Consider the following 18,989-nt stretch of genomic DNA (forward strand, 5'->3'; position numbering starts at 1 on the left):
TAAATAACGTGCCGAATTATTGTGTCGATCCTGCGGTTACGGAATTACCGAATCATAACAAGCTACTGCAACGGCTGATCTCGATTCGCGAACTCCGGGATTTCTTACAGTGTTTACAAGGCTTACTTTCGTATAGGCCTTGTACGACCATACCGTTACCTCTATTACAAATAAATATAACGCGTGGTTTCTTATATTAATGCAACGGTAAATCCAATTATCAGGACTTTAAATACCCATGCTTGTGTCTAACGGGTGTCACTCTGGTGCTTGATTACTGCTTTACCTTCCCTGGTTGCTTGTGCCCCGAAGCTGGTTTTCGTACCAAGACTCCCGGTTTGCTAGTGCCGCGAAACTGGTTTTCGTGTCTAACTCCCATCTTTCCTAGTGCCGCGAAACTGGTTTTCGTGCCAAAGTCCCATCTTCCTTAGTGCCGCGAAGCTGGTTTTCGTGCCTAAACTCCCCAACTAGTCATGTGTCGCGAAATTGGTTTTCGTGCCAAGGGTTCCTCCCGATCTACACCAACTATGTCATTCCCCTAAAAAGACCTTCACCCGGGACGTGACAACACCTTATATGATTATTTGCTATATTATGCTAAGGACAATTTAACCCAAAATTGGATTTTTCAAGTAATTCGAAGATTTCACATTTCCCTATTTATTGAACCGAGAAGATATCAACAAAGTAGCGCTCAAAGATCAAGAGTCATGAGGACAGGTCAAGATTTGGGCATGATGAACATACGAAAAATAAACTTCTACGGATAAGAAAATGTTGAAGTTTTTTTAAAATGTAATTGAAAAGTTGAAGTACCAGCATCTCGCCTGGGGTTTTGTGTCGTTTTCCACTAACAAGGAAACATATCGAACCCGAAAATTCTTATTGTAATGAAACTCCGTACGATTGTAGAGCATGTCGGAGTATGTCAGAAACGACCTTCTTTTCTGCGGAAAAACACTCTGAGGGGGTGAAATCAGCCCCTAAATTTTCAGCGATTTTTCGTTTTTCGAGTATAACTTTGTAACGCTGTGAGGTAGAAGAAAACCGTAAATGGACAAAATGTTCAGTGTTTGATGCCGTATAACGCGCTGCAAAAGAAATGTTTGTACGTCCAACAATTTATAAATAAAAAAAAAATCCTTGATTGTCAAGTGGCAGATGGTAGTAATATGGACAAAGGCGGAAAAATTTTGTAAACAAAGAAACAAATGAACCAAAATTTGTTCCTTTTACATTTTAGTAAACCATTGCGAATTATAACTTTTACACGGAAAAAGATCGTCCCCAACCCTCACGGTTAGAAATTATATGTAAAATAACGAAAATTTTAATTTATTTATAATTGGAATTTTCATCCATTTATCCTTTATTCATTATTCACTTTAAATGACAAACAAACCATGACAAAAGTTCGATTTTATTTGTTACGTCTTTTTCATTTGTTATTTTGCGCGGTTTCCTTCGAAGCATGTCGATTTGCTTGTGCGTAGTATAAGCGCAACTGCCTACCGCGTAGCCAACTCTGCCGCGGAAGCTCCAGCGGAAGTTCGCGCTCTGATTGGCCGGGTTTTTTTGTTAATATCTCGTTAACGATGCTTCGGTCAATATTTTCGCTAAGGAAAAAGTTGTTTCAAATCACCCTCTGAATCACCCCTTTGAAGGAACTCCACCTTTTTGGGGACACCCTGTATATAGCTAGGCCTCGCACGTATGGGCGCATACATACACTTGCAGATCTCCCAAAACCCACACAACGGTTAGCAAGGTGATAGTTCAGCCCTCGGTTGTTTCCCTGGTCCCAGAACTTGAGGAGGTATTTAAATCCTAAAGAGCAGGCCTGCTCTAGTACAGATCGCGCAATATAATTTTGCCTCCGAGCGACGACCAGCGGCGACTGAGTTAGCCGTGACTCGGCCGTGCGTGCGAGAGAGTCCGACCGTCGTCAGCAGACGTCAGAGTCTCTTGCACGCACGGCTGAGTCACGGCGAACTCAGTCGCCGCTGGTCACCGCTCGGAGGCAAAATTATATTGCGCGATCTGTACGTAAGGTGTACGAAACCGACCGTACAGAGAATATCGTAAACTAATAGCGTAGAAATCTAAAGTACGAATTAGTGTAAGAATCTAACTATCGACGCTGCTGGAAGTCAGGTAGCGAAATACGTATTAGTTGCGAACAGAGCACCTACATGGTGCGCAACGGGTCGAAACTTCAAATCTAATAAACAAAACTCTCGGGTAGCGCGATGGGAAGATCTCTCCTGGAAAATCACAGGCAGATGCTGTGGGATGAGGTCTCCCACCGTTGATTTGTCATGTGGCAATCCTGGAGGAGTGATCGGAATCCCTATAAAAAGGGACCGACCACCCGCGGAGCGCATTAATTAATTATTCTGATACTTGATTATAATATCAATGGTTATACCTTCATATTTCTATTTTAAAAAGGATTATAAAGTACAAGTGTGTACGTGCAAAGAACACCCAAGCAAACAATAAAAGTGCTTATTAAAGTTATAAAAGTGATTGAAGTGTTCAATCCTTTCTAACATTTTATCCGTAACTCTGGCATTATTACTATTGCGAGATGAGAAGAAGACCCACTACCTACAAGCAGAAATGTCTAAGAAATCCTACTTTTAGGTTCGTAGCGACTGTCCATATCCGCGGGCGGTCGTGATTTGTTTCGTTCGCATTCTGCGTTACGCGGCGGACTTTGTTGCAAGGAATTGGGTGGAGAGAGCGGGCGATTCCCCTTTCCCCTGTGACATTTCAGCTTGTAGGTAGTCGGTCTTCTTCTCATCTCGCAATAGTACTTTCTGTAAATAGACTTTATTAATCGAGCAATTACGATAAAACCGATCATGACTTGCACCCGTCTATGGTGACACTTACAAGCGGACAACCGCCCACGGCGTCATCGGGCGTTGGCTGTAAAACGCGATTTTCGCGATCAATAGCTTTCTCTACAGGGTGATTCTCCAGCGAAGCCTGTCAAAGAGATGTCGCCTGGTCCCCTATGCCGAGGACAACACCCAGTAGTGCCTCATCGAATTTTGTGGCTTTCGACCCTCGAAGGGGTTGAAATACCGTTAAGAAGTGAGAAATGTCCAGGATTCCTGAAATTCTCATCAAATCTTTGCCAAAACGACGCCAATCGATTCCTAATGTTTCACCGATGAAACTGACACCAAGAATGACGTAATTCGGACCATAATGAAGGAAATTCCATGAAAATCGTTTATATCATTTCAAGCTGACTTCGTTAATAATACTCCAATTTGCATGAAATTGTGTACGATCTTCATCGGAAAAACATAAGGAAACCATCGGTGTTACTTCCATATCGATGCGATAAGGAATAAAGACTTATTCTATTTCTGAAACAGGTATGAATCCTCTGCCGACTTTGAATCAACGGCCGGCGATGAAAGTGTCATATTTGCAATTGTCGGCAACAGAATACAGTCTTACACTGCACTGGCAACCTAAGTGGAGCGTTCCTGCAATGTCGACCACACAATACGGTCTTACATATTTGCACTTACAAGTTACGTAGAGCGTCCCTGCAATGTCGATCACAAAATACGGCCTTACATTGCACTTGCAACTTCCGAGGGAATATATGTGAACATGAACAATGTGATATAAGTAATTGATACAATTACTTAATTAGCACTGTAGGGTTCAGGCAAACTGTTAAACTGTATACAGCAATAAAAGATATTTGTAAAGAAGTCTGAGCTGTGAAATGTAAATCCACAAACATTAAAAACTAGAAAATAAAAAATTAAAAAAGTTATGGTAAATGATGTTATTAAAAAGGCACTAAAAACTTTAAAACAAAAAACATTTTCTTGTACTACAATTTCCATGCTGTTTTTTTTTCATTTAAATAAAATATGAAACAATTTAATACAGCATCAAACGTCGAAATAAATTTGTTGTGAGATATCCGGCTCCACAACTTTATTTAAAGTGAAAAACGCCATCGAAATTATAGTACAAGAAAATAATTATTAATTTCGTTTCAGTGTATTTTTAATAAAATCGTTTAACATAATTTTAAAATTTTTTTTTTTAATTGGAGATAGAGTAGGTACTACATATTTTAATGTGTGAAATGAGACTGGGTGGAAGTTATAGTACACGCCTAGTGTTATAAAACCCTAATGGGGTTTGTCAAAATGAGCTTCCATTTTTGAATAATTTGAGTTTAAAGTGTGGCACGGTAGGAATATAAGTTCGAATACGTAAGCAATCTTATCAATCAGGGACGGGCAAGAGCGCTTTCAACTACTCGCGAGCAAAGCCAAGAGCGACGCCGTGAGCAGTACCCCCACCTTGTGGCCACTATTTGACGTAGTGTGCGTGTCTTGTAACTGTTATAAGACGAGACTGGTGAGATTCCTGACCCACAATCACTCTCCACCACCACACTGTTGCTCGTAAAGGCGTGGCTTAGCGTTTTAAGGGAAGAGGACACTGAAAAAATCGCGATTTCCGACCAGTTTTAAGAATTTTTTTTTTGCATTTTTGGCAAGTCTGAACCCTTGTTCAACCGTACACAACATTGTTTGACATTCAGTGCTGCCTTTCTACCAGAAAAACCTATTCTTCCAAAACCTTGCGAAAGAGCCGAAAACCAAAACCTTCGTTTTTCAGTATATTTCTCTATTATATAGCTCTTTGAGTATGTTCAACCGCTGGCTAGTGTTTTGGGAAATCCAAATTAACTGCGTGGCCTTGACATTGTTCATTTTCACCAAAGGCCAAAATGCGTTTCACGATTCTAAAACGCACGCGGGCTTTGTAACAGAATCCATTTGACTGCGCCTACTAAACTACAAACGCTTTCTTACAAAGTACAGTATGTGACTGACAGTAGATAACTCTCTAAGCGGGCCCAAAAGGGTCAGTGGCTGCCGACAGAGGTCAGTTTCTCCGGGCGCTAGACATCATATTTTTTTAAATCTTACAAAACTCCGGTTTACGTGAGAATACAGAGTGAGATTTTACGATGCAGTGAAATTAGCTTGTATAAAACGAGTGAAATGGACCTCATTAACCGAAAATATCGCAAGAGTAAGAGTAGAGTGAAGCGTGCTATTCGTTTAGCCAAACAAGCGGCGGTAGCTGCTAAATTGAAGAGAAATGAGCCTGCAATAGATGATTCTTCATCTAGTGCTCATTTCGATAATGGAAAAGAGAAGGCGACTAGTACTAAGAAACTGGAATACTTCAGAAATAATGAAGAAAAACCTGTTTCTGAAGTGCAGGATGAATTTTATATAGTGCACAGATCTACAATTCAAGAGTTGATCAAAAACTGGATTTGCAGTGTTTTCCACTCAAAAATGATTATTCTGGATAGTGACGTACAGGTAAAGTGACCATACTTCTCAAACATATCGGAATAATCCCAATTTTTCACACTTTTCATCATTTTCATTTTATCCTGAATTATAAACATTTTTTCCCCATTTATTATTACAATGTTACTCTGCCTCGATTAGTTTTCTAACTATAGAAAATTCCTTACACATATTTTTGTGTTTACAAAAAAAGTTCTTTATCCCTCCTTGACCTATCATCCTGAATTCTGAATTTGGAAATCTGGTCACTTTACATATAGGGATTCACACGAAAATTGACTGCAAGATGTACCAGTTGTGAGGAAATTATTGGGCAAACTTACACCAGTCCCAGAATAAGCACCGATGAAAGCCCAAAAAGACCACCTTTCTTGATAAATAGGAAAATGGTGGATGCTTTTGTCTCTGTGGGAACTGGTTATGATGCAATGGAACGATTTGGAATGGAAACCGGTATCAATGTGCTTTCATCAACAGCATGGAAAACACACCTTGAAAAAATTCAAGCAATAAATAAAGAATTCAAGGAAAGTGTTCTCCGGAAGTCGTGCCAAGTTGTGAGAAACATGCACACTGTGGATGAAGGTGAAGTGCTCGATGCGTAAATGTCATTCGATGGATCATGGCATAAGAGAGGACATACTTCCCTTCATGGCATCGCCTTTGTCATAGACATAATGACAGGACTCGTTGTGGATTACGAAGTGATGTCAAAGTATTGCCACATGTGTGCGATACGAACAACTGAATTCGAAGCAGCTTCACCAGAATTTGTCGAATGGAAGAAAGTACATGTGGAAATAGGAGAATGTCAGGTAAGTTTTGTGTATGGACATAAATTTGATATATCCATAAAAAAGAAAACTATGTATTTGCATGTATATATGTATATGCACGCATTTATTTTTTTTAGGCAAATTTTGAAGGATCCTCCGGAAGGATGGAGATCTCAGCTGCTGAAGCAATGTGGAAGAGATCCATGGAACATTGCAATATACGATACACCACAATGTTATCAGATAGCGATGCAAAGACCCACACCCATCTTCAAAGTTTTCAAGTGTACGGTCCTGACATTGACATCCAGAAAGAAGAATGTGTAAACCACATTGCGAAGCGCATGGGTACTGGCCTTAGAAATGTTGTCAAAGAGTGGCGAGCCAAAAAAGTGACACTTGGTGGCAAGGGTGAAGGCACACTCAAGGAATCTACCATTGACAAATGGACAACATATTACAGGTTATAAAGCGATTGCAGAAAACATATATTTTATCAATTTGATATTTTCTGTCGGGTTGCAAAATTTACTTCTAATGTTACAGAAATGCTATTGTAAAAAATATGCCAAATGTAAAGGTCATGGAAGAGGCTGTGATGGCTACTTTAGATCACTGTAGCTCTACAGATAGCAAACCTAACCATGCCAGATGTCCTAAGGACAAACAATCGTGGTGCTTTTACAATCGAGCAAAAAGTACTAGACGAAAACCAATGAGCCACACACACATGTCACTCAAGCTGTCTGAAGATGTCGCCACCAAAGTGAAACCCCTGTACGAAAGACTGTCAAATGAAAACTTGATGGCACGTTGCTGTAAGGGAGGCACTCAAAATGCAAATGAATCTCTCCATGCAAAAGTGTGGAGATTCTGCCCAAAGACAACATTTGTATCGAAGGCAAAGCTTGAAGTAGCTGTCGCATGTGCTGTTTCAGAATTTAATATGGGTTGTGTAGCCACATTGACAGTGAGGAAACAAACAGCTGGGGAAGTTATATCTGAAACAGCTATAAGTATAGCTAGAGACAGAGACAAGAGAAGAGAAACTTGCAGTGCACAACAGAAATCTACTACAAGAAAGCGCTTAAAGAAGAAACAAAACACAAAGAAAATTGCTGGTGAGAGGAAGCGACGCAAGATTGATGAGGATGTGTATTAACCAGGTGGATTTTAAACTATATACAGGGTGTCCCACTAAGGAATGGACAGCGCGATATCTCTTAAAGTATTGTCGATAAAAATATAAAAAAATAGGGAATTGCATGGTTCGAGGGGGCCCATTTATTAGCGCGAACGAATTTTGTTTTCGATTATTATTTTAAAAGATACGATGGTCAAGTTCGGTTTTTCAAATGGAACTATTTTTTTTTTTGAAGACCTGAGTTGATAGTGCGTTCCAAGACAAATTCAATAAGCTTTAATGTATACACTTTATTTCCACTGGTTTTTAAGATATTGCGCTTGCAAATTTACTGATTTTCACTGCAAGAAACCCCTCTGGAATGGCAAAAACCGGGGGCGATCTTACTGGCGCCACGGGTGGCACTGCCTGTTGAAATGGATACTTACCTGCCAAAGGTCTACGCCAGAAATGGCAGGCCCAAAGGCTGGACAATTCTTTTCCGTCAGAAATGCTACGTAGGTAGGTACATCTGCGGTATTGAGAAGCGCATCGTTACTTTTATTTCGCACTTGCTTCTACGCTCGGATGGCCGGTTCTTTTGGGAGGGATGCAAGTTGGATTGGTTAGGTTAGGAGGAGTGAAAGTTGCTAGACTAAATTTCAACCATAGGGAGCAGATTGTATCAGAACCAATCGGATTTGCATCTCTCACAAAAGAACCGGCCATCCGAGCGTAGAAGCAAGTGCGAAATAAAAGTAACGATGCGCTTCTCGATACCGCAGATGTACCTACCTAAGTAGCATTTCTGACGGAAAAGAATTGTCCAGCCTTTGGGCCTGCCATTTCTGGCGTAGACCTTTGGCAGGTAAGTATCCATTTCAACAGGCAGTGCCACCCGTGGCGCCAGTAAGACCGTCCCCGGTTTTTGCCATTCCAGAGGGGTTTCTTGAAGTGAAAATCAGTAAATTTGCAAGCGCAATATCTTAAAAACCAGTGGAAATAAAGTGTATACATTAAAGCTTATTGAATTTGTCTTGGAACGCACTATCAACTCAGGTCTTCAAAAAAAATAGTTCCATTTGAAAAACCGAACTTGACCATCGTATCTTTTAAAATAATAATCGGAAACAAAATTCGTTCGCGCTAATAAATGGGCCCCCTCGAACCATGCAATTCCCTATTTTTTTTATATTTTTATCGACAATACTTTAAGAGATATCGCGCTGTCCACTCCTTAGTGGGACACCCTGTATAAAGGGAAAATGGTCTGGAATTTATTCTTTAGATTTAAAATGTATTTATCTCAAAACTTACTTTTTTAATATATTTAATGTTCCTTGTGCAAAACTGTTCGTCTGATTCTCTTGCAGCTTGGCATGTTTCAAGAGCAACATGAGACCAAAAAAATTGTGTATCGGCATGAAGAAATCTGCAAAACTCTTTGCGCTGTGCTTGCTTTTCCTCATAATTTTGATCAAATTTTGCATTGTTGACATTTAATAAATTCAATAATTTTTAACTTAAAAAGTATGAGACGTAGAAACTTCTCGATACACAATTTTTTACTTTACTATGGACCCTTCTTCGCTGCAAAACCTGGAGGCTGTGGCATCACACACTTTGCGCAAGAACATTTTTGAAGTTATGCTTGAGTTTTGTAACGTAATGTAAATTCTATGAAAAGCAATTATTAAAACTGAGTTCAGACTGGCAGAAGGGTTTTACTTCAAACCTACTTCCTTCCCTTAAAAGGAATTCCGCATGTCTCAAATATTTTCGGATTTCTAAATTTCAGTGTCCTCTTCCCTTAAGACGCTCCTTCCCCATGCACTCGAAATGTTTGCTCGGCGGGCATTCTGCCGTTCAGGACTGCTGTACACACAGCAGACTTCGCCCGTAAAATATACAATGTACAGAATAAATGCTGTTTATTCATGTTATATTCTCAATAGGGTGCTTCATATTATAGAGTTGAAATTAAAATATTACATTTTTTTACTTTGTTCGTGCCCTGTTTCCTATTAATATAAAAAGAATATCTGACAAATTTTAGGAAGATACAGTAATATTTAGAGGTTACACACGCTGCACACTAAATAATACGTGGTGGGCTAAGGAAACACGATTTCCAATGATAATTATTGTTATTCTGAAATCCTTAAAAAAGAAACTAAACTTCAAAGAAGATTTAGACTTAGATAAATTTACATTTTTATTATTACAGTCTGTTCAACAAGAAAGCAACCGACATGTTTCCGAGAAAAATAAAAGATATCTTTCTCTCTCTTCCTCGGCACTATCGCATCATCGATGGGCTACGTCGCCAATACCTATTCACTTTAGTATCGCTCGAGACACTGTATTATGCCGACGTGCATCATAATGAGTACTGCGTACGCGAAACGATTTGAGGCGATCTTCCTGTGCACCCACCCGAAAGGACCAAAATTATCTTATGCCGCTGCCGCTAAAGTCATTAAAAAGTCAAAGAAGTTCGTTGTAAAGTGGGTGACACAGTTCAAATCATTGAAAAACGTCGATGATGGTCCAAACCGAAGGAAAACGAGATCGACGACAAACACGCAGGACAAAACGATCGTGCAGCTGTTTGAGAGAAACCCCACTCTCCGAATGTGCGAAGCCAAGGTTAAACTGGCCAAAAAGGGAATCATTGTCAGCATAAACACGATGAGGCAGCGTTTACACGAGGCAAAAGTGTTGTACCGTTCTACAAGCTCGAAACCCATGCTTTCAGAAGCCCACATTCAAAAACGCATGAGCTGGGCATCCGAAAATATCGATCGTGATTGGTCGAAAGTAATTTACACTGATGAAGCGACTTTCTGGGCGTGGGTTCGGATGAAACGTGCTTGGTCCGTCCGCCGTAGAAATTTTATGCAGCGCGCTGTCAAACATCCAGTGAAAGTGAATGTCTGGGGATACTTTTCGGAGTGCGGATTCGGCTGCTTGAAGCTTTTCACCGACAATTTGAATGCAACGAAGATGGTGAAAATTTACAACCGTGGCCTCATTAGATCAGCCAACAAGATATTTGGTACCACTAACGAAGATTGGGTGTTACAAGAAGACAATGACCCGTAACATCGTAGAAAACTCTGCAAAGCCTGGAAGGAGAAAAAATGGCATCATTACGATGGATTGGCCCTCCCAATCTCCCGATGCCAATCTTGCAGGAAAGTCTGTGTACAATTTGATGCAGCTTACAAAAGCCATTCGCAAAATTTTGCGTTCTCTTTCGACAGATTACGCTAAAAAACTATGGTCGTGTTCAGATATATTGGCTTGTGAGTTTCGTGAGGGGTATTCTCCCACCATACCGCTTGCCTGCTCGGTGCTCCTTTTCTCAACGTTCTCACTCTCTCTCTCTCTCTCTCTCTCTCTCTCTCTCTCTCTCTCTCTCTCTCGAGCTAGGTCTGCTCGTCGCGCGGTGGGGAATCGGTGCCCGTGAGATATGTACACAAGCAGCGAAGCATCCCCATCACTTTCTCGTTTCTTTCTTGCTCTCGTTGCATCTCGCTCTTGCCGTCGTAGAATAAGAACGAGTCAGAAGTGGTGGGGATAGCGCTAAGCTCCTGACGTGTAGGCCAAACCGAATTCTTAGCGTAGAAATACATACATCAGAATAGGTATGTGTTAGGTCCGAAAAAATCCAGGAGCTTTATTGATCAGAACAGTGATTCTTTTTCGATAGCTTCATCTCGTATTGGTTTACGCATAGCTTCGAACGCATACAACTACTACGCTAAGAATAAACAACAGCCATACGGCTTCGTTCAGGCAGAGCCGAGCAGCGTTCCCGTTATGACTCCACCATACCCTTTGAGGACCCAGCAACTTCAACTGCCAATCCACGATTGTCGGGTGGTGGTGGCTGATTTCTCGTCGCGCGCTGCTCGCGAAAACCGAACTCACCGGCCAATATATCTGAACACGACCTTAGTTGCAAGTATGCCCAGTCGATGCCAAGCCATACACAACAACGCTGGCGATTTTACTGTCTACTAATTATAAGCACTTTAGCACTTTTAATGTGCTTCCATGTTAAAGAAATCAGAACTAAATATCTTTTATACTTTTCAAAAAATCGCGGTTCCTTTCTTGTTGAACGGACTGTAACTAACATTTCCGTATAAGAGTTTTTGTTGTAAATGTAATAGTTCCTGCGTAATCGTATTCCAAATTCAAAGTGTTACTACCGTCCCAGGCCTACCATAGCGATAAAACTGTGCAACCCCTAAATATTATTGTCTAAAATATGGCATACAGATCACTTAGATAAATAGAACCAAGAGGGCGAGCAAAGTTACATGAAAATAGCACCTTAGGAAAATTGAAACACCCTAACTCTCAATTTACTTGTATTTTGTTGTTTATTTATATTCTTTGAAGAAACAATCTTTAGAGTTGGAAGTTTCTGTTGCTATAAACAAAGAATGACATACGTAGGGGGATTTGGGGCACTTTGATACAAGGGGCACTTCGATACAATGAAACATTAATACTATCTTGATATCTATAGGGTATCATCTGATATCATCTATCAAGATGATAGCTTATACTGCTTATAGGATGTCTTGTGATCATGTTTTGAACTTCTAACTGTTTCTAGATATAAAGAGAATATTAATTCATTGTTTCCCTTGCACCAAAGTGCTCCCAACTCCCCCTAACTGACAAAAAAGCAAGAAGATGCGTAAGGGTGCGCACGCGGGATCACTGAACCGTTAGTCCTACGAAAGTTAATTTAATGAAATAAAAGGAATGTCAATGAACAATCGCTCTCATACGATATAAGAAGAAATAAATTACATTTAACTTATTCCATTTAAAACATAGAAGAAGTTACCGGTGGTGTTCGAAAGTTACTGCGAATTTAAAGCTTTTTTTATTTAAGTCAACTTTAAGACGAAGTTTTTCTTCTTATATTTTTGCTGCATATTTGACATTTACTGAATAACGCTGGATAGTAATAAATCAAGTTTCTTGTATAGAAGAGTACGTGTACATCATATCAACAGCAGTGAATAACATTGTATGAATTGAAAAAATTGAGGGTAATAAGAGATTGTATAATGGCATACATTCATTTTTATTATAGTATATACTTGCTCATGCCTTAATACATTAATAAAAAATTAAATGTTGATTTTACCTGTAAATTGTGGTATGCTCCGCTGCTTTCCGGTGGTGTTGGTTTGCATTTGCCACAGCAAAAGTTACAGCAACAACAGCAACAGAAGCAGCAATAACACGCAGTCATCACGCCGCAAATTAGAACGAGTGCCTATAACAAACAATTGATGCTTCTTCACTTGAAAAAATATGAGACGGTTACTAGGTGCACCCATTTTAATTATAAAAATTTCTAACAACACTGTCCTACAAGGTTTTTGAACCTTAATGAAATATATCGTTTTTGATGAATTTGTGCTCGCTGAAAATGATTTTGACCGTGAAAATGGCGTAGCACGTCAGAGTTTTGAGAAAATTGAGGTTAAACATGCCAAAAAAGCCTATTTTGGTCGTATTCGAGCCAAGGTATAAAAGGAACGGTAAATCCGAGCCAAATCCGACTAAATATTCGAATTCAGCAAGAAAAAATGCACAATATAATTTGTTTAAACAATTTGTTTAACAAATTATATGTTTAAATTAAACAATTTGTTTAACAAATTATGTTTAAATTAAACAATTTGTTTAACAAATTATATGTATAAATTAAACAATTTGTTTAACAAATTATACTGTAAAAAATATTTTAGAATAAACAAATTTCGGTGACTTATACATATTTGTTTCGTTATATTCCCCACAGAACACGATTCTATGTGCACCAAAACATGTAATTTTGCAATCATTTGTTTAAACAAACTGTTTAAATAAATTAATTTTACAAATCCCACGTCGGATTCGAAATCAGCGACTTAAAAAATCACTAACAATATATACAACTTTTTGTGCATTTACCCAGATTCTTGTGCGCCATATAGTCTATCTCGTAAACCACAGATTTCAGTCTCTTACAACTTTTGTACACGGTTATTTACTTAGAATTGATCGTAACTCTTCAAGTAATATATGTATTTTATACATTTTTTCTTCCTGAAATCTAGTATTTAATCGGATTTTGGCTAGGACCTATAGTTCTTTTTACATATTGGCTTGAATATGGTCAAAATAGACTTTTTGGCATTTTTACGGACAAATTCGTTTGAAGCGAGCAAAAATTCATCGGAAACAATATATTTCATTAAGGTTATATGAACACCACATTTTTCTGTCGGACAATGTAATTTATTCCTGTTTATTCTTTCGATGACAAGATACTTATAAGTAGAATTTAAGCTAGAATTATATGATGGAATATAATAGCAATTGCATATCTGTAAGGAAACTTGAAAATTTAAATGCTAGAAAATGGTCGAAATCAAAATAGGTCCGTCATCTAAAATATTAATAAGGCATCATTCTATAAGTCCAAAGGAATTGTAGAAGTATAAGAAGTGCAGTATATTTGGAATACCAGTTTGTTTAAGACGAATAAATAATTACGACAGAGGAATGGGAACAATTAAAACTGTATAATATTATAGGGAAACTAATAAACTTTTATATTTCAAACTCTCATTAATAATAGTACTCGTTACCAATTAATGTAACGTCAGAAATCCTTCAATGCTCACAACTAGGCCTTCTGTTATTCATTTTGTTCATCAATGATCTCGCAGACATTTTTTCCAACTGCCACTTTTTGTTGTACGCGGACGATTTAAAACTATTCAAAAGAATATCTACCATAGACGACTGTAATCTTTTGCAATCTGATCTGTTAAAATTTGAAGTTTCGTGCAAACGAAACAATATGTCCTTAAACGCGGCGAAATGTTACGTCATGAGATCTTCTAGGAAAAGGTGTCCGATATCCTTCGAGTACAAAGTGAATAATTCAGCGCTTACTCACGTCTCTGAAATTTCAGATTTGGGGGTCCGCTTTACCTCATTACTCAACTTCTCCAATCACTATCGTAATGTCGCTAAGGATGCCGCGAGGATGTTAGGTTTCGTTATGCGTAATAAAGCCGATTTCAGGAATCTATGTTCTCTCAAACTCTTGTATTTCTCGCTTGTCAGATCACGACTTGAATACGCCTATACCATCTGGTCACCCCAGCATTACAAATATATTTATCTCCTGGAGAAGATACAACATAGATTCCTGAGATATGCTGCATATAAAACTGGTCAACGTATGGCGGGGTACGATCATAACTATGTACAGTATTTCCTCGTTAGCGGCTCGCTGGTCGGGACCGGCGTTGAGCCCGTATCGTGAACGTAGCCCTGATTCCGAGTGTTCGTTTCTCGCTTCTTTCTGGCCGAAGGGGGGAACGAGATGGAACACTGCGTGCGCAGCGACCGTGAGCACGCAAACCGCTTCGCAAAATCTTGGCGCAGGCCCGGCTCGTCATGTACTGTGATATACTTCAGCTTTTCTCTATTTTTAGCTCTGCACTTTAGTAATGCGATTACTTCGATTACCAGAGCTTCTCAGTCAAATTATTTTATGGACCCTGCGTCATCTGTCTTAAAATCTTTTTTTGGTTCTTTTTCTGTTGTAGTATGAACCCTCTTACTCCTGTACCCTTCCCGTTTACAAGCAATAAACAAATAAACAATAAAAAAAATAAAAACTAACTAAAACTTTGGTCTAAATGAAAAATGAAAGAAGATATCGATTTCGTTAAGGTGCAGGTAATTTGGAATACTGGTATTCCAATTTACCTTCATAAACTTTATAAACTTAAAAAAAAAACATGTAGATAATAAAATTATTTTCTCTTAAAATCTAATCAGGCTCAGAAATGACAATATAGGAACAATCTTAGGTAAATATAAATAGACAGCGCTAGAACAAACCGACGCGGCGGTAGCCGTTACACGTAAAACAAAACCATCCCTAAGCTTTGGAATATTCCAAATTACCTTCACCTTCAGTACTCCGAATTAGCAACATGGCATTGGAACCTAAAATTTCGTGTCACACTTTGTATTCTCAAAATTATCGCAAAACTGTCATTCCACGCCACATCGATAACTTTTTCCTTCAATGTCTGGGATTTTGTGGATTTCGAATTTTGGTTAAAGAAATACAGGGTCTGGAATTTTACGATATTTGCCTGTTTTCGTGAAAATGGATTGTACTTATGAATTTTTACCTCGGGAACTATTAGTCGGTTTTAGTTGATTCTTACGTTATTCTGATTTAGATGGATCGGCCTTCTCGAATAATTTCTTTTCGGTTAAAAAATCATTTTTACAATAACGAAAACCATAAACAAAATTTTATTTTGCAAACTTCGGCTCAAGGTCGCGATTTTAAATATCCGAAATAGTACATTGCGTGACAATGGAGAGCAGAAAGCGATTGCGACGAGCGTAAAGTTTGCAGCCCGTGCGCAGCGAGGGCAACACTTCACGCAAGGCAAAATCGCGTCTCTCCCTTGTCACGCACAATACTTTTTTCAACACCTGCATAAAAGGTGTATTTTTGATAGCCTGCTGAACGATTCGCAAAAAAAAATATGCATAATCGATTGCTTTTTTATTCAAATAAAAAGAAAGAAACTAAAAGCACTACTTGCGATAAAGACTCCACTTTTTGGTTATCTCGCCACTCCATAAGTTTGTTGTACATTGTCTACATTTCTTTCGATTTCGGCGGCAGCAAATTTTCCTCAATCGCTTTTGCAGCTACGGCTATGTGGGGGGACATGTGGTAGTATCCCGTATCGCTGTGACTCTTATTATTACTCGTTTTATCTTTTAATGAAAAGAGGTGCTGTGACAGTTGTAATGTCAACATAAACACACATGATCGATATCGATTAGTCGACCAATTGCTTCTTCATACCACAGGGTAACGCCATATTCAGTCAGCTCGCAAACTCAAATTTCTTTGGGAACAAAGTAAAAAATTGCAAATACGCATGCGCGTCTTGGTCCCCGCGGCGGACTAGGTTCGTGGAGCAACTCAGGCCCATACTATATGAACCGCGCGGGGCGCATGGGGGCGACACCGTATCAATAGGTTTCCACATCACCCATGGGGGTACTACCATCGATGCGTTTTTTTTTTTGTCAGTGGTATCCCCTGTAGGCCTATTCCACTATGTCGCGCGATAAAAATGGATTAGAAAAACGCGTTTTACTATCAAAATTTTAAATATGTTTGGGAAAACTAGATTTTCGCGCACGTTTAGACGTGCTGGGCAAATAAAAAATATTAACGGGAAGGCTGGACGACGTTGTGCGTATCATCGTTGAGAGCGAGGAATCGTTTAGCCGCGTGTGCTGTTCTGTCTTAATGCTACGCATTTTCGAGAACGAATATAAACACAAATACGTTGATCCGAACATGGAGAAAATTCGGAGCGCGAAATGCCTAAGTTTGGGGTATGTCGATTCTTCCAATGTTTTGAAGAATTCGGCTCCTTTTCTTCCCTCGTTTTCAAAGAAATGTCGTGCTGAAGATCGCACAGTTCTTCTTGATGCTCGAGGACTTGTTCCTCGACTTTTGCGGTGAGAGAATTCTCAAAGAGAATTAGATCATTTCTGAGTGAATCGAAGTCAGTGAAACGCTCATCGAACTGATATATCACCGACCGAAGAATATGCAAATGATTATCAAAATCACACTCATTGCCGAATTCTTCGAAAATTAAGCTACATGAGAGGAAAAAGAAATTTGTTTCTTCTTACAGGAGATGATTTTGATAAACTACCAGCCTTCTACGAAAGGAATCGACGTGACTGCACAACTGCGAAATGGTTTGGCCGGGTTTTTGCAGTTTTAAATTTAAAGTGTTCATATGGTTAGTAAGATCTACTATAAGTGAGAGTTCACAAAGGAAACTCGCATCTGTTAATAAGGGGAAATATTCTTCTGCCTTTGAATTTGGATATTCTTGCAAGAAATGGAAGATCTCATTTCTTATAGCAACGAATTGACTTAAACATTTCGCTGCACTGAGCCAGTGTACTTCACAATGCAAAGAGACATCAATGTAAGCAGCGTTATGCGTTTCAAGAAATTCTATAAATTTCCTGTGATATAGAAATTTATTTCCACCCTTGATAGAATTGATCAGTTGCGTAGCCTTCTCCGTGGCGGAAGATAATTTTATATCTCTCCTACATAACGCTTCCTGATGAATGATGCAGTGCATCGTTGGGAATTTGAAACCGCGTTTTTTAAACTGCCCGTTCAGTCCTATTTTGGCACCTGTCATGGCTTTCGCACCATCGGTTACCACTGCAGAGCATTTCGATAAATCAACATGGAATTTTTTAACAGTGTTCCCTACTGCGTTAAAAATATCCAGTCCTGTCGTTCTGTTGTGCAAAGGCACGAAGTCCAAATGCTCCTCGACATACGAAAAATCATTTTGTACAATTCGAGCGAAAATGCTCAATTGACTCGTATGCCGGTTATCGGTGCTTTCGACAAACACAAAGAGAAATAACGACAGTTGGTTAAAAGTGCAGTTAACTTCTGTTCATTAGATGCGCTTATATTCAAAATTCGGGAGCTCACAGTTTTCTTACTCAATGGGATGCTCGCAGCTTCTTCAAGTGTTATACACTCTCCGAAGGTCTGGGTCACCCTCAGTGAACGGTTTACCATGTTTTGCTATTAAAAGAGAAATAGCGTAAGAAGCTAGGCAATCTTTTTCCGACGAAGAACATTCTTCAGGAATATACGTAAGACCTTCTTGATATACTAATTTGAGCCCCTGTATTAAATCAAATTTTTCGCGGCCTTCATATGATGCATACTCTTGCGCATGATAATGTGAATAGTACCGTTCAATAACATTTTCCTTTACTAGGGCAGGCTCAAATCCGCAAAGAAGACACATCGTGCAATTACTAATTTTAGCGAAAAAAAGTTTTCCCATACCTTGGCACAATTTTGATAATACCTCTGTGGACATCTTGATCAGATTCGTGAAATTCGAATTCACTGAAAATGGAATGTATTGACACTGTCTGTTCGCTCTGAACGAATGGAGATGTCTGACGAAAAGACGTTACAGTTTTCGAGACTGTTTTCTGTCTTTCAACATTGTATGTAACGTCTTTTCGCCAGAACAGAAGACTGTTTCCTTCTGCTGAAACTTGATTTATCGAAATGCTCTGCAGTGGTAACCGATGGTGTGAAAGCCATGACAGGTACCAAAAAAGGACTGAACGGGCAGTTTAAAAAACGCGGTTTCAAATTCCCAATGATGCACTGCATCATTCATCAGGAAGCGTTATGTGGGAGAGATATAAAATTATCTTCCGCCATGAAGAAGGTTACGCAACTAATCAATTCTATCAAGGGTAGAAATAAATTTCTATCTCACAGGTAATGTATAGAATTTCTTAAAACGCATAACGCTGCTTACACTGATGTCTCTTTGCATTGTGAAGTACGCTGGCTCAGTGCAGCGAAATGTTTAAGTCAATTCGTTGCTATAAGAAATGAGATCTTCTATTTCTTGCAAGAATATCCAAACTCAAAGGCAGAAGAATATTTCCTCTTATTAACAGATGCGAGTTTCCTTTGTGAACGCTCACTTATAGTAGATCTAACTAACCATATGAACACTTTAAATTTAAAACTGCAAAAACCCGGTCAAACCA

The 18,989-nt window shown here is 39.1% G+C and overlaps 3 protein-coding genes and 1 long non-coding RNA gene across 5 annotated transcripts in view; 3 read left to right on the forward strand and 1 right to left on the reverse strand.

The window, feature by feature from the left end:
* LOC143367113 (uncharacterized) overlaps positions 1–17,301 on the forward strand; it is a 142,401-nt gene extending 125,100 nt beyond the window's left edge. The window contains exon 2 of the long non-coding RNA XR_013084977.1: positions 16,444–17,301. This is a non-coding gene — a long non-coding RNA (uncharacterized LOC143367113). The remainder of the gene's footprint in view (positions 1–16,443) is intronic.
* Positions 1–18,989, reverse strand: part of LOC143367054 (dnaJ homolog subfamily C member 5) — a 357,446-nt gene that overhangs the window by 318,844 nt on the left and 19,613 nt on the right. For both annotated transcript variants that reach the window (XM_076808670.1, XM_076808671.1), the window contains exon 4: positions 12,454–12,585. In XM_076808670.1, coding sequence (XP_076664785.1) covers positions 12,454–12,585 — 132 coding nt within the window. The remainder of the gene's footprint in view (positions 1–12,453; positions 12,586–18,989) is intronic.
* Positions 4,751–6,197, forward strand: LOC143366644 (uncharacterized). The gene is made up of 2 exons (XM_076807849.1): positions 4,751–5,387; positions 5,639–6,197. The coding sequence occupies exons 1-2, from the start codon at positions 5,058–5,060 to the stop codon at positions 5,981–5,983; spliced, it is 675 nt and encodes a 224-aa protein (XP_076663964.1). The 5' UTR covers positions 4,751–5,057; the 3' UTR covers positions 5,984–6,197.
* Positions 6,056–7,316, forward strand: LOC143367154 (uncharacterized). The gene is made up of 3 exons (XM_076808738.1): positions 6,056–6,193; positions 6,292–6,617; positions 6,701–7,316. The coding sequence occupies exons 1-3, from the start codon at positions 6,056–6,058 to the stop codon at positions 7,314–7,316; spliced, it is 1,080 nt and encodes a 359-aa protein (XP_076664853.1).

This window comes from Andrena cerasifolii, chromosome 3 (genome assembly GCF_050908995.1).
Source record: "Andrena cerasifolii isolate SP2316 chromosome 3, iyAndCera1_principal, whole genome shotgun sequence".
NCBI classification, from domain to species: domain Eukaryota; kingdom Metazoa; phylum Arthropoda; class Insecta; order Hymenoptera; family Andrenidae; genus Andrena; species Andrena cerasifolii.

What these genes read in the sequence shown, in the direction of transcription:
- LOC143366644 (XM_076807849.1), top strand. Translation starts at nt 5,058, where the DNA reads ATGGACCTCATTAACCGAAAATATCGCAAGAGTAAGAGTAGAGTGAAG. An exon ending in TTCTGGATAGTGACGTACAG is followed by an intron (nt 5,388 to 5,638) that starts GTAAAGTGACCA and finishes CTTTACATATAG; the next exon opens with GGATTCACACGAAAATTGAC.
- LOC143367154 (XM_076808738.1), top strand. Translation starts at nt 6,056, where the DNA reads ATGACAGGACTCGTTGTGGATTACGAAGTGATGTCAAAGTATTGCCAC. An exon ending in TGGAAATAGGAGAATGTCAG is followed by an intron (nt 6,194 to 6,291) that starts GTAAGTTTTGTG and finishes TATTTTTTTTAG; the next exon opens with GCAAATTTTGAAGGATCCTC. An exon ending in AAATGGACAACATATTACAG is followed by an intron (nt 6,618 to 6,700) that starts GTTATAAAGCGA and finishes CTAATGTTACAG; the next exon opens with AAATGCTATTGTAAAAAATA.